Consider the following 23,904-nt stretch of genomic DNA (forward strand, 5'->3'; position numbering starts at 1 on the left):
TCTAATAAAATAATGGTTCCTGGTGAGAGAAATGCTATAGCAGAATCATTTTTGAACACTAAGCTCCATTTAGAGAAATCCTCATTCTGAAAGGGATAAATGCCATTAAGTTAATGTTTATCCAACCATTGCCATTCTTTGTAAACAAGATCTTTAAGAACTTGGTGTGTATATAAAAAAACATCTGGTCTTTGATGTTGAAAAAGAGAATCTTCAAGGGTATGGCTTATTGTCCATTCCCATGGACTTTTTAATATGTTTAAAAGGTAAAAGAGGATCTAGGTCTAGGATCCTCCTTAGCCTCTTTTGATTCACTACCGAAATCGGCGACTTTGCAGATTAAATTTAAAGTGGCGATGGACTTAGATTCCAAATCCACCACAGAATTAATTAAATGGTCCAGGCCATACTGGTAAAAAATATATATATATACTATAACTATACTAAAATGGTTTAAGTAAAACTAGTATGCCTTAATCTATGGTCTTTATAGATAAGTTCACAGTTTGACATTTTTTCATCCATTCACTGTGAGATTTTTACCAGCTTTATTAGTGGAGTTTATTTCATCTTCTCTTGACAGATATATTTTTATTGATGGTTTGCTGCCTGTCATATATTTTCTAATGTCTTTATAGAGCATTCTCTTATAATATGTTTACGTTTAATATATTACATTACATACATGTACATTATTTTAAATTTGCATTTGAGAGAGTATATGTATTGTGTTCTATTGTCAAACATTCATATAGACAGAATGTTGCGCTTTTAAGACCTTTAGGTATCAGTTTAAGAGTGAGCACCTTAAAACTTGTATTCTATGAATTAAATGTCTTTGCGTAAGTTTCCCAGTTATCCTATTGTATCACTGACAATACTTGGTTGGGTTTTTTTGTTTCTTTTTTAAGGGATCTCTTGAAAGTTTAATGCATATCTTGAATAATACAACCCCACACTACATTCGCTGTATTAAGCCCAACATGGACTGCCAAGCAATGGTTTTCAGGAAGGATGAGGTAAATCTTGCTGCTAATTTAAATTTACATGTTAGGTGCTAAATTCTCTCTGTCATTCTGTTGTAATGTGTTGTTTGTCCTGGTATTGTACGAAAGAGTGAAACATCAGGTTTAATAAAATAAGATTGTGTTAGTATAGTTACTGTATCAGTTTCATTTGTTGATTTTGCAGGTGCTTAGCCAGCTAGAAGCATGCGGTATAGTAGAAACCATTAACATAAGTGCAGCAGGCTTTCCTATGAGGTAAGTGGCAATATTTTCAAGATTTTTTTTAAGAGGCTAGTAGCAGCAGAGGGCCATAGAGCCGAGGGTTGAAGTCAATGTTGTAGCAGAGTGTCCGTGCCAACAATGGACACTAGAGCAATGAGGAAGGTGGTGGGCAACCGAGATATGTAGTTTAACAGCACCAGCGTTGGTGTGCAGTTTATTGCTAGAAAAATCTCTAATCTTGACTTGTCATGAAAACTCTGTACAATACTCCTTATACTATTAAATTCTAGTATATGAATCCAGATGGAAATGTTTTTCCTCTATAGTTAATATGAAGTTATTTATTGAAAACACATTTAACAGCACTGCCCCGTGCTTACAGCTATGCAATACTCTTTTTGGAAGGCCACTTAATGTATATAAGCTAAAGAGATTTCTGTGGCTTACTTTCAATAAAATGTCATATTGATCAACACACTATATAAATAGTAGAGATGTGCGCAGAACCCCATATTTTGGTTCTAAAACCATCTTTGTGATTTGGTTTTGGCCAAACAACTTCATGTGTTTTGGTTTTGGATTTGGATTTAATTAAAAAATCTGAAAATAGTTAAAATCGTGATTTTGAGCTGTTTTTGATCCTACATTACTATTTATAGCATTAACATTGATTTATAGTATATTTTCTAATGACCACTTCACATCTGCCACCCAAAAACTGAAATGATTTGAGAAAAAAAAATCTCTTTGTTTTAAAATCAAAGTGAAGGCAATTGTGTGAGAGGCAGTATCAGATCTGTACTAGTAAGTTGCCAAAAGAGTGTGCTGTGTTTGATGGAATAATCCACATAAAACAAAGCATTTTCTTTAAGGAACCAATTGTATTCATTTGATTTATATTGTAGAACAGTGTCTACATTGTAAGATAACATTTCCTCCTTTCCCTATCTTATTGGGCATTCACGTTGTGTGGTGGCAGCTACAAGTAACTCTAATTTCAAGTAGCTTTACTCCTATTGTTAACCATAGATCAGGAGTATCACAGAACTAGTACTGGCAGTATTAACACTTTAATACTTTTTCAACCGCTCTGAGTAAAATAGGTCATATTGGAAAAAGTGTAAGAAAGGGTGGTCCAAATCCAAACAGCGTTTGTCAATCTCAAAGAAAACATCAATTCTTGATGTAAGTAGGAGGGGAAAAGCTACTGATGAATGTGGTCATTTGACATAAAAAATGAAAATAGCTAACCCAGATAACATTTGCCAAGGCATCTATAGCCCTTGAGACGCCACAGTAGAGATGGGCACCTCCTTCCATTATATATATATATATATATATATATATATATATATATATATATATATATATATATATATATATATATCTATCTATCTATCTTGGCAAATGTTATCTGGGTTGGGCTTAAAATATTTACACTTGCAAGAGGTGGACATTTTGGTTTTTTTTGCCCAGGCATGAGAGAGAGAGACAGAGAGATAGAGACACATAGAGGGAGATCGATAGATAGATAGATAGATAGATATACAAAGTTCGTAGTGCTTTACAGTTAGAAGCAAACAGCAATAAAACAATACTCTGTAATACAGACAGACAGAGAGGTAGGATGGTCCTGTGTGCAAGCTTCCAATCTCCCTGTTACGTTATTTGCAGTTCATTCAAGTAGTTTATCAAAAGGTGGAAACTAATGTGTAGTAACAAGCAGTCCAACATCAGCTAGCAGCAGAAGAGATAGACACCTCATGTAATCTTGAACTAGATTAGAGCTCCTTATTGTATTCTAGTTATCACCTCATGCAGACTTCACTGGCAACACTTTCATCATCAACCTCCTCATTATTAGTATGTAGTCCTACATCCAATTTTCACATTCAAACTGGCTCCCCTAATGCATCCATGACTCCCAAGAGGCATCCTTTTACACTACAGCTTCTGCCGCCTGCCAGGGGTGATACTTCTATAAAGAAGGGGAGCAAAAGAGTAAGCATAGTTTTAAACAACAATTGTCTATGGAGCAAGCGTTTTCAAGAGGAACTAAGTATGACAATTAGCATCCTGTTGCATAGCTGATCACTAAAGCCATGACAGCTATGTTAGCATTGGATGTGCATACTATCGAATTCCATCTCTATTTCATCTCTCCTAAACAGCAATTCCTCAGCTGTACCGGGAGGTTAAAAAAAAAGTAATTCAGTCTCTAGCAAATGCCATTGTACCGACTATCCACTTAACTGCGGATCTATGGACAAGCACTATTGGTCAAACAAAAGACTACATGACAGCCCACTTGGTAGGTGTATAATAATTATCAAATTTAATTTACATAGCACCAGCAAATTCTGTAGTGCTTTCCAATTGGAAACAAACAGTAATACAACAATAATGGATAATACAGATAGACAGAGAAGTAGGAGGGCCCTGCCCGCAAGCTATCGCCATCAGCAACAGCAGCGTCGGTAGCTTCATCACCCTCCTCATCCTTTCAACATAGTGTGGCAGGTCATTCACAGGCAAGCTACTCTATATATTGCTGGTTTCACTAAGAAACATACTTTTGTTAATTTGTTGGAAAAACTCAGGAATGTCAAATCAAAATGGCTCACCCTGCTAAGACTCTCCTCAGGATTCCTCATTGCCGATAAGCGAACATTGTTTGTGCATTATGACCGGGTGAATTTCAACACATACCATGCTTTGCACACATTATAAAACTAGTTGTGCAGCATTTGTTTAAAAATGACAGGTTAGTGCAGGAGAGGTTGTCTGTGGCCTGCAAAATATCTGCCCATTTTCGACATTGTAATGTAAGTGTATTGCCTGCAGCAGTAGTAGTGCCTGTAGCATCATCATCATCATCATCCTCCTTATCCCTTCAGCATAGTAGAGCTAGCGCACAGTGCCACGTCATTCGTAGCACCCTGTTTTTTGTCCACTAAAAAGTTCAAATGTCGCTGATCCTGCCCCTCACACAATTGCTTTCGTATTTAAACACTTGGAATTTTAGAAGGAAAAAAAATTACGTTTTGCTTCGATTTCAGATCCCAATTTTACATGACTCACTCTGTTTCACTCTGTACCCTACCATTCAGATCTATCAGATTTCTATGAATCCGAACCGCTCATTGCTAATAAATATTATGCCACTGTATACAGCAGTGATGTACAGTATACTGTACTAGGTTTTAATTAAATTCCCACATTTTAACAAGAAATATGTGAAATATGCATTAATATTTTAACATAGTGATATGAGAAAAGAATCATCAGCTAGATCCTACGAGCACCACACAGAGCGTAGTCTGATACATTATTTGCCCAGTTCAACATCATTAATATAATTTAAAAGTTGACTAAACCTATATGAAAATTTCTCTTTTGAAAAGCCTAACTGGATGTGATGCCATGGGACAAATTGCACAGGTTTCCCACTGTATTTAGTGGGCAATAAGCTAGTAAAGAGTTTTAAGATGAGGGATATATACATAATGGGAGATTTTGTGCATATAATCCACAAAATTACTCTGCGCATCAACGTTGAATTCATGTTCGAGCACAAAGGACACTTGTTGCAGCCAATTCAATTTCAGGGAAGGAGCAGGGAAGAGGCGTTTGGACGTAGTCTGTGTACAGTAAGAGCGTGCCAAACTCGAGCGCACACAGCCACGTCCGATCCAAGATCTGGGCATCTCATCTACTAGCTTTCAGCCGTACGTCTTGCTCCAGCTACAGGGCTAGTCTAAGTTCTGATTACTAGTGATGACGGTAGTATATGCATTCTATAACAGGTGTATGCAATCAGTATCAACTGTAAACATTTATATATATATACATATATATATATATATATATTCCATAGACAAAAAACCTTACGGTTTAACATGTCTGATTAAGGTTCCTTACACTTACCATTTAGAATGTAAGAAAACTTGTGCTGTGGTTAGCTGCAGATTCATTTTATCAGACCTTCAGTTGCATAGACTGCATGTGTGTATTCCAGTGAACACACAAATCTGGGAATTAGCAGCTCCACCCTTTTGTGAATGACAGCAATCTCACTCCATGATAGTGCTGAATCTGCAGCTAACCACAGGATGTGATGGCATACTATGTCTGTATTGTTCAAGGAACACGTCCATTAAGGCTTCTGCCTTAATTGTCATAATTTCATTGCTTTTTGGAGTTTGAGTTTAAGAGTTTCATTAGTTTTCTTACATTCTAGATGGTGTGTAAGTGTAAGGAACCTTAATCGGACATGTTAAACCGTAAGGTTTTTTGTCTATGGAATTTCATAGCTTTTTGTAAAGTTAAAATATTTAGGATATCAAATTCAGAAACATGAACTCATAAAGAATCACTTGGTCCATCTAGTTTACAATATTTTTTTAATCCCTAATAAAGAAGCATGTTTAAATTACTTTATTATATAAACGTCCACCACCTCTGTTGGATGCCTATCACACCTATTCACTACCGTTTTGGTAAAGTCATTTTTCCTCAGATTTCCTCTAAACCTAACACCCTCCATTTCCAGTGCTTGTCGTTTTCTCACACATACCCACTGCCCACCAGCTGTGTGATAGCATTCACACATGCCACCGCCAAGTGCACCAGCTTTTTCCTCACGTAACCTCCTGTGTACCAGCCTCTCTCACATGACACCCCATTCTCACCAGCTTTTCTTTCACATGTAAACCCCCTGTACACCAGCTTTATTTTCACTTTTTAACCCCTTTGCACCAACTTTTCTTTCAGATGTCACCCCCTGAGCACCAGTTTTTGTCACACGTCACCCTATATGCCCACCAACATTTCTCACTCATGCCACCAAATATGTCCAACAGCTTTTCTTTCATATGCCACCCAATATGCCCACAAGTTTTACTCTCCCATGCTACCCTCTATGTGCCACACTGAGTGGTCTGTATGTATGTTCTCCCAGGCAGTGTATGTACGTATGTTCTGGCATGTAGTAGTGGGGTGCAGTATGCATGTATATGTTCTGGCAGGCAGTGGTGGGGTGCAGTATGTATGTTCTGGCATGCAGTGGTGGGGTACAGTATGTATGTTCTGGCACGCAGTGGTGGGGTGCAGTATGTATGTTCTGACACACAGTAGTGAGGTGCAGTATGTATGTTCTGGCACGCAATAGGGAGGTGCAGTATGTATGGTCTGGCACGCAGTATGTAGGTTCTGGCACGTAGTAGTGAGGTGGGGTATGTATGTTCTGACATGCAGTAGTGAGGTGCAGTATGTATGTTCTGGCACACAATAGTGAGGTGCAGTATGTATGTTCTGGCACGCAGTAGTGAGGTGCAGTATGTATGTTCTGTCAGGCAGTGGTGGGGTGCAGTATGTATGTATATGTTCTGGCAGGCAGTGGTGGGGTGCAGTATGTGTGTTCTGTCAGCAATAGTGCGGTGCAGTATGTATGTTCTGTCAGGCAGTGGTGTGGTGCAGTATCTATGTATATGTTCTGTAATGCAGTAGTGCCGTGCAGTATGTATGTTCTGTCAGGCAGTGGTGCGGTGCAGTATATATTGTAACAAAGGGAGGCATTTATCTGACAAGACGCAGAGAAAACATACAAGCAGAATAAAACATTTGCGCAGTTATGCACCTAGGTTGAGATTAAACCAGGTAAAAACTTATGTATAGTTTAAAGTTTTGTTAACTTACATGATTTCCTCTCAGCAAACAGACAGGGTGTGTCTGTTAGTGCAAACAGAGCCAGTGATGGGCGTTTTCTCTTAAAGAGAAGGTGGGTGTGTCACCTGTCCATCAAGCTAGGGCTGGGGGAGGAGTATCATGCATAAAAGCTTGTTTGTGTCATTTGTGCAATGAGACCACCGCTGGGGAAGCTGGCTGGTCTTGAGAGAGATTGTATATGTCTAGCTAGCGTTTAGGGTCTCCATATTTGCTGTGCAATCTGTACGGTCTCAAAACAATTACCATCCTGACAATAAAACTACATAAAAAGGAAGAAGTTGTTCGCGTGTGCTTCAGCAGTAGCGGGCTCTTGCCACAATATGTTCTGGCATGCAGTAGTGGGATGCAGTATGTATATGTTCTGTCAGGCAGTGGTGGGGTATGTATGTATATGTTCTGGCATGCAGTAGTGGGATGCAGTGTGTATGTATTGTCATTCAATGGTGGGGTACAGTATGCATGCTCTGGCAGGCAGTGGTGGGGTGCAATGTGTGTAAATGTTCTGGCAGGCAATAGAGAGGTGCAGTACTTATGTATGTTCTGTCAGGCAGTGGTGCGGAGCAGTATGTATGTTCTGTCAGGCAGAGGTGGGGTATGTATGTTCTGCCAGGCACTGCTGGGATGCAGTATGTATATGTTCTGGCAGGCAGTGGTGGGGTGCAGTATGTATGTGTGTACTGTCATGCAGTAGTGGGATGCAGTATGTATATGTTCTGGTAGGCAGTGGTGGGGTGCAGTATATATGTGTGTACTGCCAGGCAGTGGTGGGGTATGTATGTATATGTTCTTTAGTGGTATACAGTGGTATATGTCCTGGCAGTAACGAGGTGCAGTATGTATGTATGAATGTTCTGGCAGGCAGTGATAATTTATTGTGTATCAATATTAAGCTAAGTGGCTATCTTTATACCAGATACCCACTGATATCTGTAAAAACGTAAATCCAAATGCAAAGGTTATGGCGGCGGTTCCCAAACTGTGCGCCGCGGCACCCCTGGGAGCCGCGGCGCTGTCTCAGGGGTGCCGCGGGCCAGCCATTAAAAAAACAAACAGAAACACTTACCAATGCGCGCGGCATTGGGACCCAGCATCCTCCTCTCTCACGCAGCTGTCATATCAGTGACAGCTGCTGTGTGAGAGAGGAGGATGCTGGGTCGCGGCGCCGCGCAGATTGGTAAGTGTTTCTGTTTGTTTTTTTTATAGCTGGCGCACGGCAGAGGGGGCAAAGTGAGAGAGGGACAGAGAAGGACAGAGGAGAGTGACAGCGTGACAGGAGGGGGACCGAGGAGAGTGACGTGTGACAGGAGGGGGACAGAGGAGAGGAAAAACGTGACAGGAGGGGGACAGAGGAGAGTGACAGCGTGACAGGAGGGGGACAGAGGAGAGTGACAGGAGGGGGACAGAGGAGAGAGACCGCGTGACAGGAGGGGGACAGAGGAGAGAGACCGCGTGACAGGAGGGGGACAGAGGAGAGTGACTGCGTGACAGGAGGGGGACAGAGGAGAGTGACAGTGTGACAGGAGGGGGACAGAGGAGAGTGACAGCGTGACAGGAGGGGGACAGAGGAGAGTGACAGCGTGACAGGAGGGGGACAGAGGAGATTGACAGCGTGACAGGAGAGGGACAGAGGAGAGTGACAGCGTGACAGGAGGGGGGCAGAGGAGAGTGACAGCGTGACAGGAGTGGGACAGAGGAGAGTGACAGCGTGACAGGAGTGGGACAGAGGAGAGTGACAGTGTGACAGGAGGGGGACAGAGGAGAGTGGCAGGAGTGGGACAGAGGAGAGTGACCGCGTGACAGGAGGAAGACAGGGGAGATTGACAGCGTGACAGGAGTGGGACAGAGGAGAGTGACAGCGTGACAGGAGTGGGACAGAGGAGAGTGACAGCGTGACAGAAGTGGGACAGAGGAGAGTGACAGGAGGGGGACAGAGGAGAGTGACAGCGTGACAGGAGGGGGGCAGAGGAGAGTGACAGCGTGACAGGAGAGGGACAGATGAGAGTGACAGGAGGGGGACAGAGGAGAGTGACAGCGTGACAGGAGGGGGACAGAGGAGAGTGACAGCGTGACAGGAGAGGGACAGAGGAGAGTGACAGCGTGACAGGAGGGGGACAGAGGAGAGTGACAGGAGGGGGACAGAGGAGAGAGACCGCGTGACAGGAGGGGGACAGAGGAGAGAGACCGCGTGACAGGAGGGGGACAGAGGAGAGTGACTGCGTGACAGGAGGGGGACAGAGGAGAGTGACAGTGTGACAGGAGGGGGACAGAGGAGAGTGACAGCGTGACAGGAGGGGGACAGAGGAGAGTGACAGCGTGACAGGAGGGGGACAGAGGAGATTGACAGCGTGACAGGAGAGGGACAGAGGAGAGTGACAGCGTGACAGGAGGGGGGCAGAGGAGAGTGACAGCGTGACAGGAGTGGGACAGAGGAGAGTGACAGCGTGACAGGAGTGGGACAGAGGAGAGTGACAGTGTGACAGGAGGGGGACAGAGGAGAGTGGCAGGAGTGGGACAGAGGAGAGTGACCGCGTGACAGGAGGAAGACAGGGGAGATTGACAGCGTGACAGGAGTGGGACAGAGGAGAGTGACAGCGTGACAGGAGTGGGACAGAGGAGAGTGACAGCGTGACAGAAGTGGGACAGAGGAGAGTGACAGGAGGGGGACAGAGGAGAGTGACAGCGTGACAGGAGGGGGGCAGAGGAGAGTGACAGCGTGACAGGAGAGGGACAGATGAGAGTGACAGGAGGGGGACAGAGGAGAGTGACAGCGTGACAGGAGGGGGACAGAGGAGAGTGACAGCGTGACAGGAGAGGGACAGAGGAGAGTGACAGCGTGACAGGAGGGGGACAGAGGAGAGTGACAGCGTGACAGGAGGGGGACAGAGGAGCTGGGACAGCTTGACAGAGGGCAGATGAGCTGGGACAGCGTGACAGAGGGCAGAGAAGGGGGACAGTGGGCAGAGGAGGAGGACAGCATGAGAGGGGCAGCGGAGGGGGACATCATGACCGGAGGGAGACAGCGTGACAGAGGGCAGAGGAGGGGGGACAGCGTGACAAAGGGCAGAGGAGGGGGGACAGCGTGAGAGAGGGCAGAGTGTCTGGATGCAGAGGGGGCATTTCTGCATACAACTAAATAAGCATTTCTGTCCTGACCTAAATACTTATTACAATTTTTTGACCCAACTACTTCTAAAACAGGACTGCTCGGTAATTATTTTGGAGGGGTGCCTTAAAAAAATTATGGAGACTCTAAGGGTGCCGCGAACTGCAAACGTTTGGGAACCACTGGGTTATGGTGACATTTGAAAAAAAATGGGTTCCAATGTAACCTCCTGTTTACACATGTTTAACGTCAGCACTTATAACACCTAAAAGCAATATATTAGCGAATAACATTACACAGTTGTCTTGGTGAATCTCTCACAATGTATTATAATACTGTTAGCTGAACATGTTTAATTGGTACATGCAGACCCTAGATATACATTTACCCAGTGGTCGAAGTGGAACTTTACAAGTTCTGGTATGGCACTTTCACTTTAAAAAGAACGTCCGGGGGCAATATCCTCAGCACTATTGTCTAGTAATTTATATTGTTGTACATTTATTATATTGTTATAGATTTTTCAAGTTGCTTCTGTATGTTTTGAACTATATATCTATCTCTATACACCACTAGGCTGGCTGTAAGGCTATATTTGCAGTATGTATCGATATTGTATGGTGTCAATTATGTACACGTTAATTCAATGTTGGAGATTAGCAACAATATAGTCTGTGAAAAACATGTGCATAGTAATGACTAAAATCATCATACATTGGGGTAAATCCCTTGTTTTTATTATTATTCCTACTACAATCTAAATGTGTGTTGTCTGTCTAAACCAAGAAGTAAATATTCTATAATGCTGGTAGTAATATAATATGAATTAAGGGCTCGTTCTGCATGTGCACCCAACTAATAGAGACTTCAGTTGTGAAACACAGTTGTTACATACTGAAACACTTAGGAATGTAAATCTAGGTAGCACTGTATCTGGCTCGGTTTACTACTCTGTGTTAGTTACTATGTGTGACAGTTCTAAACAGCTAAATCAGCTAAACATATGAGCTGATCAGAGACAGACACACAATATCAGCCTGTCTTTCCCTGTAAGAGTTACGATCCTAAAAATCTCAGCGTGTAGCAACGTCAGTTGCAGACACAGATAAGAGCCTGTCATTAATTACACATGTAGCGCTCAAGAAATTAAGAGTCGGCGAATACATCAGTGACAGACACCCTAGATAATGATCTAAATAGCTGCACATCCAACTTTGTTCAGTATTCTATATTTATTGCTCTATGTAACGGCTCGTGTGAACTTATCAGTAACAGACCTACGAAGTTAGCCTATTATTCAGTGTGTGTATAACGCTCCTAAGGATCTCAGTGTGTGGATCGATCGATTGCAGGCACACAATATTAACCTGTCTGAGAGTAGTCTTCCTCTGTAGACCTAGTACCCGCAGGCGGCACCCCCCAAAGGGACTGACAACACAAAACAGTGACAGGTCTCCAGAATGGGGATAAACGTCATGCTGATCCTAATGTAGTCTGCCTCTGCACTGTGCAGACTACAGTTCTGTAGACAGGCCCGGCGCTCCCATTAGGCAAGGTTAGGCAGTTGCCTAGGGCGCTGGGCTCTGGAGGGCGCCACAGATTAAAAATTCCTTTAAAACTGTGCGGCGACCGCTGACCATACATTTCACGGCCGCCGCACAGCTTCAGATACATCCACAGGGAGGGGGGGAGGGACTATTGCTCACCACCGCCGCCTCTCTGCTCCGTCTACTCCCCTCCACTCACTGACCGTGTCAGTGAGTGGAGGGGGGCAGACGGAGCAGAGAGGAGGCAAGTTAAGGTAAGAAAAGATGCACATTTTCAAAATCGACGCCCCCAACCTGCACACTTACACACTATTTTGTTATTGTACAGGGTGGGGGCGCTGATTTTGAAAATGTGCCTAGGGCACCACGGACCCTAGCACCGGCCCTGTCTGTAGATCCAGCACCACACAATGCACCAAACCTGTAATGTGCAGCGTTGTGATCATTCCTAGTATCAAGCTGCGTGGGTCTGATGAGTCAGAGTCGCCTAGCTGGGTAATTAGTTTCTGCAGCATGGAAATCAAATAAACCAGGGTTTTGCCACTTTCAGTCTCTGAAGCACATAGCACATTTCTGCCCCAGAGCAGAATCGGGATTGTCTGTTTCTGCACCCAGGTAGGACTTGTGCTATTCAGGGCATCCAGATAAAAAAAACACTGTAGGATCCAGAGGGAATGAAAGGTGTCATCTGTCTCCAGACAATGGTGCTGATCCTGTTAACTGGCTATGCTTCCATCCTAGGCTCACCAGCGAGGGCTGTTCCCATTGGCTGCAGGTATCCCGGGAGAACTATCATCATCAACATTTATCCTATTCCCTACTCTGATTACCTCTCTATGCGATCAGTGCAGGACCACAGCACAGAGCAGTTTTAAATCTCCCGCCCCCAGCTCAGTGCAGTGAATAAATTAACTGATGTCACTGAGGGACGGGTGGTTTAAAAAGGCTCTGTAACAGCCGAGTCTGGCACCGCACATGGACCATTAAACTTTACAATGACAACAGTGTCAGGGCTAGAAATGTTAGTGTGTATCCTCCGTAACTCCAACACCCCAGCCATCCTCCCTGTACCCCGCAAATATGACTAATATCTCCAGCTCAATGAAGAAAATTTCATAGCGAGAGGGGGTCGGCCATATTTGTACTCGACAGTGAAACCACTCTGAGTACACCAGCACACACCTCTATCAGACATGTGCAACATTATGAAATACCTTATCTTTAAAATGGGGCATATTTTACCAGATTGTAAAAAAACTGTAACTTTCTCAAAGTTATGAACCCTCAAAGGCACTCCTCAGCCCTAATAGCTTTCTAACAAAGCAGACCCCATGTCTTAAAACCTCCTGTACACTGAGTTACGCTCTCCCAAATAAAAACAGAAAAACTGACTTTTGCAAAACCGCAAGTGGAAAAAAAACGGCAAAATTTTGACGTTTAGAATACTCCTAATTTTTCATTTTTTATTCTTTTTTTCTGAAATTTGGCATGCGGCACCTGTGGACAGTTCTCCATTCGCTTGCTAAATTTCAGTTAAATAGATTTAATACTTTTTAAAATAAAGCCCCTCAAACACCATGCCCTCCCTTTCACAGATTTAACATTGCGGAATATCGCTCATTAGATGCAACTTTTATATACGACTGTGCCCTTATAATTTAGCTGATAGTTATATGAATGCCTTATAGTACGTTTATTTGTAACTTGACATCATTTTTTGGAGTGCTTCTATTCATTTTAAGAATGGATGCCATAATAATATGTGTTTACAATGTTTATTATAGGATTTCTTTTGAAAGTTTTGTGAAACGCTATGGGTTGATTGCACCCACACAGATACACTTGGAAATGGAGAGCCACATGAATGACTATTCTTCTAAAAAAAGACTACAAGGTATTATCAATAGTGCACAATAGGTTATATGTGTGCCAACTGTATGTAACTCATTTTCCGACTGGTATTGTACAGTATGTCTAAATTTGCATAGTTTCAAACAAAATGACGAGACTTCACAGTTACATAAATATTTTAAGCATCACACGCACAATATATTCTAAAATATACTTCAGAAGTTTGTTTCAAAATGTTATTACTATTTTTTCTTTCTGTGTATGGTCAAATGTTGGAGATGGCCACTTAGTACCACATTACCTGGCTGTGTGAATGATATATTCTACCCAGTGAGATATAACATTTGCTAATCTAGTTGGTCTTAATGTCTACATTTATCAGATTTGTATAATTATGCACTTTTTAAAGACAAATTAATAAAATACTAGTTTTCTAAAATAATTGCAGCAGTAGGAAGCTCAACGTGTTTTCTTCTAAATACTGTAATCTGGATCTAGTGTTTCAGTACTCACTGACTGCTAATTCAGTGTGATGAATTGCTTTCACAAGATCAGAGCAAATGTTGATATGGGGTAGTCACATCTTCCTTAAGCTATTTCCCCTTTTAACTAAAGCAACATATTTGGAATAGGACAAAGCCATAGCGATTTGTCAGCCAAAGTAGCATGGTATATAAGTTGTAATGCATTTCAAAAGAAAAAAATAAGGAATGTACACAAACGCTAATGAAAGGCACAGTGCTTATCGTGTGGGTGTTTACTAAAATTATTGTACAGTAACTGTGACTGGATCACTTATAAGTAACTTATGGTATAAATTTATTTAAAGGAAATAGCACAGGGCGCTTATTTATATAATTGCCAACTCACTTATTTTTAAAATTGTGTATATTTTTATATAGGGAATCTTTATTTCTGAGACCAGGGTAGAAAATTTGTTTTTCTTCTGTTTTAACCTTGCTAGAGGAAATGCCTTATTTCTGATGTATATATCTGATACAATAAGCCTTTGTTTAGAAAGTCCTTTGTATATCTTGGTGTTAGTTAATGGCTTGTTGGGGGTTGGCAACTTTTCTTGGGGAATTCATTTCTTTGGAGGAAATGTGTATTCTGCAACTGTTGGAAGAAAGCACCCATGCTAATCTCATGTTAACTAGACCTTTTCATGTGAGTGTCCAATACGACTTAAGGGAAAGGAAGGGGTAATTAGACTTTCTGTCAGATGTCCACTGTGTCCAAATAAGATGCAGGAAATCACAGCAAGGTTTTATGATATCGCAGATAAGTGCTAATATTGTGAACTTTGCATTGCAATTAAATCCATGTTTGGGTAAACAAATTGCATCCTGATTCTAAAAATAGCCTGTGAGGCTGTGTCTAAAACTGTATAAAAAGAGAGCCCTTGTAAACTAAAATGTATCATTCTGATGTTCCATCAGACCTGACCACTGATACCTTTAATCAGTGAAACTGTCCTTGTCCAGACACTTGAGCGCAATAAACATCACTCTTTGCTTCAAGACCCTGCTTGACAACTTCTTCAATATTGCTTTAATCCTGTCACCGACAGATAAGACCCTATATCTAATCCGTCCTCCGGCTGTTTCTGAGGTTTGGACCCTGCTCTCCAGTACCACCACTCTGCCGCTACCCAGCAGCTCTGGCCAAAGTGATAGGCCAGGGGGGATCCATCCGCAGCACCCTGATCCATATAAGCAGTCAGGGGTACCAGCCCAAGTGTACCAGCGCGGGAGTACACTAGCAGTGACAGTTACCCAGAAGGAACGTGGTTCTGGATGCCATAAAGAAATCCAATAGTGGCAACAGGCTCCTCCTACTGCAGCAGTAGGGGCGTATTCGGAATAACAAAAGGGGACGGGGGCAAAACAAGCCCAATCGATTCCCAGCAACAACAGACACGGTGGCACAGGCGGTCCATCCTGTCACAGTAACATGTTAGCTTGAACTGCTGTATGACACAGTATACCCATTCTGTATTCCTTTGATTTCCTTCTTATGCCCCAATTTTGTCTGTCTTTGATCTCTAGTTTAGACTTATTTGAGTGGCACTTCACACAAAAAATATTTTTTGTAAGTCTATTTATTTATTTCAAATGCAGAAAAAACAAAAATACAAAGTAAAAAGAAGCACACCCAACCCCACTTTCTCCCAGGTAAAAAGTAACAAAAAAGAAACTCACTTTCCCAAGCTACAACAATACACAAACATGGCAATTTGAATGAGATCAGCTGGTGTTATAGGTGGATATCAGAGAGTATTGCAGATGTAAACAGAAAACATTTGATCAGAGAGTACTAAAAATCTAGGTACATATCAAAATAAAGAACATCAACAGGGTATCTTAGGAACAGTACGAGCACCGTATCCATCTTGTCTTGAAAATAAATAAGCCAAGTACAGGGCGTAGAGCAGGGGTGTCCAACCTTATAGCTTCCCTGGGCCACATTGGAAGACGAGTTGGTTTGGGCCGCACATAAGATACACTAACAATAACGATAGCTGATCATCCAAAAAACCATAGAAAACATAGTTTACATATATATATATATATATATATATATATATATATATATATATATACCGTATATACTCGTGTATAAGCCGAGTTTTTCAGCATACTTTTGTATGCTGAAAAAGGGCACTCGGCTTATACACGGGTCAACTTACCTGGTGTTCGGTCCCTCGGCTGTCAACTTCTACATAGGCGTTCCAACAACAGGAAGTTCGGCATTTGGAACGCAAACTTGCGTTCCAAATGCCGAACTTCCTGTTGTTGGAACGCATCTGCCGGGTAAGTGAAAAATCTCCCGAGGAGAAGAGACAAGAGCGAGGGTGCGGGAGGCTGAGTCTCTGCCAGCAATGTCATGCTGCATTCCTGGGTGACCATTCTGGACTCGGATCGGCTGCTCTTCCTCCAGCCTTTTGTGGTTTCTTCTGGGACCTTTTCGGCGAGATCACCAGTAGGGAGGGATCCACTTCCTTTCAAATGCTCGGAAACTTTGTTGTGCGGATCCGAACCGGCCCGTCCAGTTAGGGAACACCTCCACTCTTCACTCCGCATTCTGAGTCCTTGTTGTACTTAATGGTGATATGTGAGTGGAGGGGGTCACAGTTCTCAATCACAAGACGACCAGTATAGACTACTAGATGTGGGAAGATGTTGACTACAGAGAGAGGAGCTGTGGAGGAATGGTCATCTGAGTTTAAGACCCTGCCTGAGGCATCCATTACAAGTTATGCTGTAAGTTTGAAGGAGAAGAGTTCTTTGGTCTCTGCCCTGTATGAAGTGATTCAGGAACCTCAGAGTGATCTGCTGGAACCAGTCTGCCACCAACTCTTTGAGTTCTACCGCAGCAAAGAGAAGCACTTGAGGACGTTTACGATTCAGTTCCTTCCAGAACTAATATGGTGTTACCTGTCTGTGTCCACCAGCAGGGACCTACAGAGCAATGGCTGCATCGAGGCTCTTCTGCCGAGTATCTACAATTTGGAAATTATGGATGAACAGGGACACAGCAAGGTTTTGTCGTTTACAATTCCATCCTTATCGAAGCCATCCGTATTCCACGAGCCTTCTAGTATAGGGTCAATGGCACTCACAGACGGAGCTCTGTCACAACATGGCCTCGCCAGGGTCGTGTACAGCGGACCTCATCCACAGAGAGAGATGTTAACAGCTCAAAACAGGTTTGAAGTATTGACATTTCTCTTACTGTGCTATAATGCTGCCTTAAACTACATGCCAGCTCTTTCCCTCCGATTAGGTTGTACCCAATGATTTTATAATCATTTATGAATGTTCCTTGTCATCTAGCTACAAATGATTTCATACATTGAAACTATCATTTTTATTTAGGTTTTTAAATTAGCGCTCTTTTCCACCCTAGGCTTATACTCGAGTCAATAAGTTTTCCCAGTTTTATGTAGTAAAATTAGGTGCCTCGGCTTATATTCGGGTCGACTTATACTCGAGTATATACGGTATATAAAATCAATCACTTTTTTTTCAAATCCCCCTATCCTTACCTTTCAATCGCTCTGTTCAAAAAATCCTCTCTAGTTATTATACTATAATCACTTTTTGTATTGTTTTGATGCAATATCAATAAAGTGCATTTAAGCCAGGCATTGTATATCAGGGTGCCCTGACCAGGCCTGCGGTACCTGACATATACATCACTGTGACCCCAAATTGTGACCTGTTTTGCTAATTACACCACTATGTTAATTAAGGGATAACAACTTATAATGGGCCAAAGAGAATAATATATAATGCCCCATTAGTATTACAAGTAGAAGTATGTAGTAGGGAGATAAGGTCCATGATGCTCCAGGACCAGGTGACTTTTATTCACTGGTCAGCGTCCCTTGAAATAATTAAAAAAAATCCCCCTTAACTTACCTTTTAATCGGCTTGTTCTCCTGTCCTCTTCTCTTCTTTTCTCCAATTATGTGCTGCTGATTGTTCTTCTCACACGGGTGACTCCTCTGCGCTGCGCTCCGCAATGAATGTTGGGAGTGATGACATCACGCCCGACATTCACTGCGAGCGCCGCACGGAGGAGACAAGGTAGGGAGCCGGAGTACCAGCTGACGTGACCGCAAGGTAAGTATTTTCTTTTCTTTTTTTTTTGCAGGATTTTTTTTTTCCATTGACAGTGCTGCCCCCTTGCCACAACCAAAACTCCTTCTGGGCCACATTTACTTTATAAGTCATCAGTATTCTGTGCACATAAATATTGAGAGAATGATCAGACCAGGTTCCTCAGAGGAATCATCATTGAGTCCTCAGAGACATTGCATCCCATATTGTGACTTTAACCCACTGTGACTTAACCCACCATATCTTGTAATATTTGTGAATGGAGTTCCTAGCTGTATGAATATAGCGCTCATGGTCAACTGTGTCATTCACAAGTGCAATCCAGCACCCACAAGTAGCGTGGTCATTCATAAATTTACTTAAATTTTAAATGTGTGACTAATAATGGATATAAAAAGTTTACACACCCTTATAAAAGTTGTAAAGATTTTCCACCTTTTAATGTGACCTTGTAAACAACAAAATTTAAGTTGTCAAATATACAATTTCTAAGAGAAATAACTGAAAATAAAAACCTAGAATACCCTGTTTGCATAAATGTATACATCATTTCTTAATGTGGTTCTAGCTGTGTCCAAAGTTAACCAATCACATGCAACATTATGTTGAAAGATAATTAGCATAAACCTGCTAGCTATGAAAGTGATTCAGCTGGTCCTGTAGGGTTTCCTTACAGCTTTCTTAATTGCTTCCTACTGGGATAGTCATGTTCCGCAAGAAGCTTTCAAAACATCTACGGAATCTCCTTGTTCAAAGGTACCATTTAGGAGAGAGGTATAAAATAATTTATAAGGCTTTACATGTACTATGGAACAATGCGAAGACCATCACCAATAAGTGGATAAAATGTGGCATAACAGGAACATTACCCAAGGTCAGATCATCCCTTCAAAGTCGATGACAGGATAAGGAAAAAACTCATCAGGGAGCTTACCAAGTGGCAACAATAAATGAGCTGCAGGTATTTCTTGCAGGACCTGGTCACTTGCCGCATGGATGTTAGGTTGGCACGACTGGAACCATTTCTCACAAAAACAAAAATCCAAGCCTTTTGCAGAAATTACATTCAATCACCTCATGTGGGAAACTGTCTTATGGTCTGGTGAGGCCAAGTTTTAACTTTTTGACCTTAATTCTAAAAGAAATGTCACAGAGACAACACAGCTCACCACTCAAAGAACATTGTACCTATTGTGAAGCATTGCGTTGGAAGCATCACTCTTTGGGTCTGCTTCTCTTCATCTGGCACATGGGCTCCACTCAGGATAGGGGGCATAAACAATAGTTCCAAATATCAAGACATTTTGGCACAAAGCTGAAGATGAAGAATGAATTTCACATTCCAACATTATAACAATCCAAAGCACACATCTAAGTCAACCAAGGAATGACTTCATAAAAGGAAGATTAAAGTTTTGGAATGGGGCAGTCATAGTGTAGACCTCAGTCCCATTGAAAAATTGTGGAATGACCTAGAGGGCTGTTATCCCTTGCAATTTAATGGACCTTTAACTTTTCTTGGAGGGAAGAGTGGTTTAAAATTAGAAAGTTCAGTTGTGCGAAATTGATAGACGAAAAGACACACTATAATAAAAGCAAAAGGTGCTTCCACAATGTACTAGTTTAGGATTGTGCACACATATGAATTGAGGGTATTGTAGTTTTTTATTTTATTTTGCTTTCCTTTTGTCTATTTGGATTTCACTTGCATTTTGTTGTTTGCTACACCACTCTAAACGTGCAAAAGGTCTGATATGAGTTATCTTGATTTCAGGCTTTACAAACACCTGAAATTTTGATAAGAATGGCTAGACTTTTTATGTTCACTGTAAGAAAACATGGTATTATTATAGATTATACACAGTACAATTTTATATATAAATGGAAATGTAGTTAAATCTAACAGTTTGCAACAAGCTATCTATCTGCATATGAAAAATAATTCTCCAAGGCGCGAAGTAATATAAATAAAATCTTATTACAATTATGCAATATGAACAAATAGTACAGTATAGACAACCCTGTAATTGCTCCTGGCCAGAAGCAGTAATCACACTGGAAGTCTATAGAGCTTCAAAATGCAAAAACAAACCAAAAAGGTAGCAATAATTAAAAGTGCATACAGTAATAGATGAAGTTCAATTTGCATGAATAAATAATCCACAAGGATAGATAATTAACATAGAAAACTTCATAATCCAGTAGACAAGAGGATTGTTTTTAAACCTTGTTTTACACTTGATATAATAGCCAGTACTTGATGTTGGCATAAATGTGTTGAATCCAGTGTAGACAGATAGTAGTGATCTAATTCTAACAACAGTATAGTTCAGAAACCAGGTAGTATCCACAAAATAGCACTGTTGTAATTTAGCAGCCAGCTCCAAAGCTTGTTATAGTATTAAGGTACCTTAATCCCACAAGTGTTTTATGCGGATATCGGTGAAAAGCTGGTAAAAGGACCTTTCAGTCGAGAGGCAGTATTACTCTGATCCCTGCAGTGGTTTCTCGAACCAAAAGGTAGCAGAAGATGCCAAGATGAATTCTGTATGCTTGGGAGTCTTTCTGCTACAGCTTTCTAACTGATAGCAGAGGCCAGCTATTAGGTCTGTAGGAGCCTGAGCTCCTATGTTAAGATCCAGTCTGTGCACGGCATCATCACCATTTATTTATATAACGCCACTAATTCCGCAGCACTGTACAGAGAACTCACTCACATCAGTTCCTGCCCCTTTGGGGCTAACAGTTTAAATTCCCTAACACACACACACACACACACACACACACACACAAACTAGGTTTAATTTGTTAGCAGCCAATTAACCTAACAGTATGTTTTTGGAGTGTGGGAGGAAACTGGAGCACTCGGAAGAAACCCATGCAAACACCGGGAAAACATAGACACTCCACAGATAAGGCCATGGTCGGGAATTGAACTCATGACCCCAGTGCTGTAAGGCAAATATGCTAACCACTAAGCCACCGTGCTGAGCATGGTAGTATTGCGCTACATTCCCTGTTCCACAATCAGTGTACCAGCCGGTATCTAGGTGTTTAGTGTGCCGTGTGTGTTCTTTCTGCCAGCGATTAAAGAACAAGTCAGTGTAGAATACTACAATATCAATAGGTGAATAATCCAATGTGTTTCACTTTATGGAGAGCTTCCTCAGGGATTGTGAGTTGCAGTGTAATGTTCGTTTAAAGGGTTTTTCACATGATCTTTGGTGGGACAAGCAATTAGTCCACATTTATGGTAATTAAGTTTAATTTAGCTGCTAATTGGAGCGGCAAGTAACTTCCAAATACTAATAGCGAACAATCCACAAAACTATAAATAGGCAGATTTAACACAAAAAGATGAACATAAATAAGTAAATGAATGAAACAAAAGAGCACATATGGTGTAGACAGAGGCTGAAACACCCCAGAGAATGATTTAAGGGTGTAATGGTGTCAACTCATGCTTATAGAGGGCACCTCAAACATATAGGGACATTAGTGTACTGTCATAGCAGTGAATAGATTAGAGTAGTATGCCAAAACATTACAACTGTGGAAAAAACTGAAGTAGTTGTGTAAGACAAGAATACTACTATATGTAAAAAAAAAAAATACTGACACATGTAGACGTTAAAAGCTGGTATAGACAGTTGTAGTCACAATTAAGGTGGTATTTAGGGACGAGGGTTTGATGATAGAGCAGTCAATATCTAAGCAACAATCTAAATAAATCTGTTTATGACTCATTGGGAGGATAACAAATCTGTAATAACGACAGAATAAAACAGTATTATTTATTTTTTAAGAAAAGTTCCTAGGTCAAAGTCTAGGTTAAATTTTTTTGATGACAATGTGCCTAGATCATAGACCCATCTCGCTTCTTCTTTTGTTTACATCTTATTTTGATTGTTGCTTTGATACTGACTGCTCTATTATTAAACTCCTTTATAAAATACCACACAGAATAACATCCCCCATTTACCAGCTTTTTCCTGACATCCGCAGAAAAGACACTCTGATTAAACTGGTAATTTGATACTATAACAAATTTTGGAGCTGGCAGCCAAGTTATAACAGTGCTATTTTTTGGATACTACCTGTTTTCTGAACTACAGTGTTGTTAGAATTAGATCACTACCATCTGTCAACACTGGATTGATCATATTTATGCCAACATCAAGTACTGGCTATTATATCATAGCACATTTATATCAAGTGTTAAGAAAAGGATTAAGGATAATCCTCATGTCCCTTGTGAACTTTTACTGTTAGGACTTTTATTTTAATTATTGCTACCTTTTTGGTTTGTTTTTTGCTTTTTCAAGCTCTCTAGACTTTCAGGGGTATATTTACTAAACTGCAGGTTTGAAAAATTGGAGTTGTTGCCTGTAGCATCCAATCAGGTTCCAGCTGTCATTTATTTAGTACATTCTACAAAATGACAGCTAGAATTTGATTGGTTGCTATAGGCAACATCTCCAGTTTTTCAAAGCAGCAGTTTAGTAAATATACCCCTCAGTGTGATTACTGCTTCTGACCAGGAGCAATTACAGCATTGTCTATTCTATTTGATTTGTTTATATTGCATCATTGCAATAAGAATTTATTTACATTACTCAGCTCCTTGGAGAATTATTTTTCATGTCTATTTTTGTCCTATAGGATATAATCTTTTTCTCCTATTGGCTGCTTGTACAACCCATATCCATCTAAGGGAAGCACAGATAAGACTCCTCCTTTGTCTTCTATATCTATCTGCATAATTTGGTGCCACTAGTAAAAATACTGTAGCATGGTAAGTTTGTGGTGCCAAAGCAATCTAACATCTGAGGTATGAAAGCTAAGATAGATGAGTAGATATTGGCTAATCTATGCAAGTTGGCTCTGTTTCTGTTATCTTTTCTTTTCTTCTTTTATATTTTTCTTAGTCTTGCTTCTTGCTAGTTACTCCTTACTCTCTACGTGGATCTCACCTTCCTCTTTGCCATTCGATATCTCATGATTGGACAAAGAATTTATAGAAGTATGTGAAATTGAGGTAAATATTTGGTGTACCAAAATGTGACTTTTGGTATTTGTTTGTTACTTTATTTTTGTTCTTTATCATGTTGTGACATTTCAATGGAAAGCATAGTGCTAAATAATTAACTTTCTAACATATAAACACTGTTTTAGTCACCCTCTGTTTTGTGCATCTCTTTTTTGTGCACATAATTTCAAACAACAAATATTTTTTTCTATATTAAAGTTGCAGCAGCAAACCAGTATCACAGCAATCTTTATGCATAAGTAGATCTGCAGTATATACAGGAATAAACACTTTTCTTCCCCGACGAAAACAAATCTACCAGTTTTTAAAATAGTGGTCATGTATTTCCATTTCACAATGGTTCTGAAGTTCTATCCCGTTTACCACATATGTGTGGGACAAAGAGACAGGGAATCTGCGTCACAGCTATCTGGCACCTTCTACATTTATTTTACACAACAGAAGAACCCTTGTTAATATGGGCACTGTCAATAAATCTTTACCTTTTTTAAATCCATATAAGGATTTCCTACTAGTTTAGATGATTGCTTTTTATTCTAGACCATGTCTATTGGGATCATGATTCTATGATTTAACACTATGGTCTGTCTTCTTTAAGGATAGCCACTTAAAATTGAAATGGCACTTTGTGATGAAGTTCAATGAGTTAGTATAAAAAAACTAACATGTATATTCCAAGGATACACCACTCTGATATACCATGGTACCTGATGGCTTTAACAGTCTCACACTACTATTCTCAACTTGTTTCATGTGAATGGAAGATTCATAG

At 40.9% G+C, this 23,904-nt stretch overlaps 2 protein-coding genes across 5 annotated transcripts in view; both read left to right on the forward strand.

Annotated features, from left to right (window-relative positions):
- The window catches only part of MYO19 (myosin XIX), a 253,606-nt gene that overhangs the window by 194,105 nt on the left and 35,597 nt on the right, over positions 1-23,904 (forward strand). For 3 of the 4 annotated variants that reach the window (XM_075195595.1, XM_075195594.1, XM_075195596.1), the window contains 3 exons: positions 912-1,019; positions 1,192-1,262; positions 13,391-13,500. In XM_075195595.1, the coding sequence (XP_075051696.1) occupies positions 912-1,019; positions 1,192-1,262; positions 13,391-13,500 (289 nt within the window). Of the gene's footprint in view, positions 1-911; positions 1,020-1,191; positions 1,263-13,390; positions 13,501-22,744; positions 22,984-23,904 lie in introns of those variants that run through there. The other variant, XM_075195597.1, reaches the window with a different exon arrangement.
- On the forward strand, positions 16,560-17,388 carry LOC142138728 (hyccin-like). The gene has a single exon (XM_075195601.1). It carries the CDS (start codon positions 16,637-16,639, stop codon positions 17,255-17,257), a length of 621 nt encoding a protein of 206 aa, XP_075051702.1. The 5' UTR covers positions 16,560-16,636; the 3' UTR covers positions 17,258-17,388.

This window comes from Mixophyes fleayi, chromosome 2, assembly GCF_038048845.1.
Source record: "Mixophyes fleayi isolate aMixFle1 chromosome 2, aMixFle1.hap1, whole genome shotgun sequence".
In the NCBI taxonomy this organism is placed as follows: Eukaryota; Metazoa; Chordata; class Amphibia; order Anura; family Limnodynastidae; genus Mixophyes; species Mixophyes fleayi.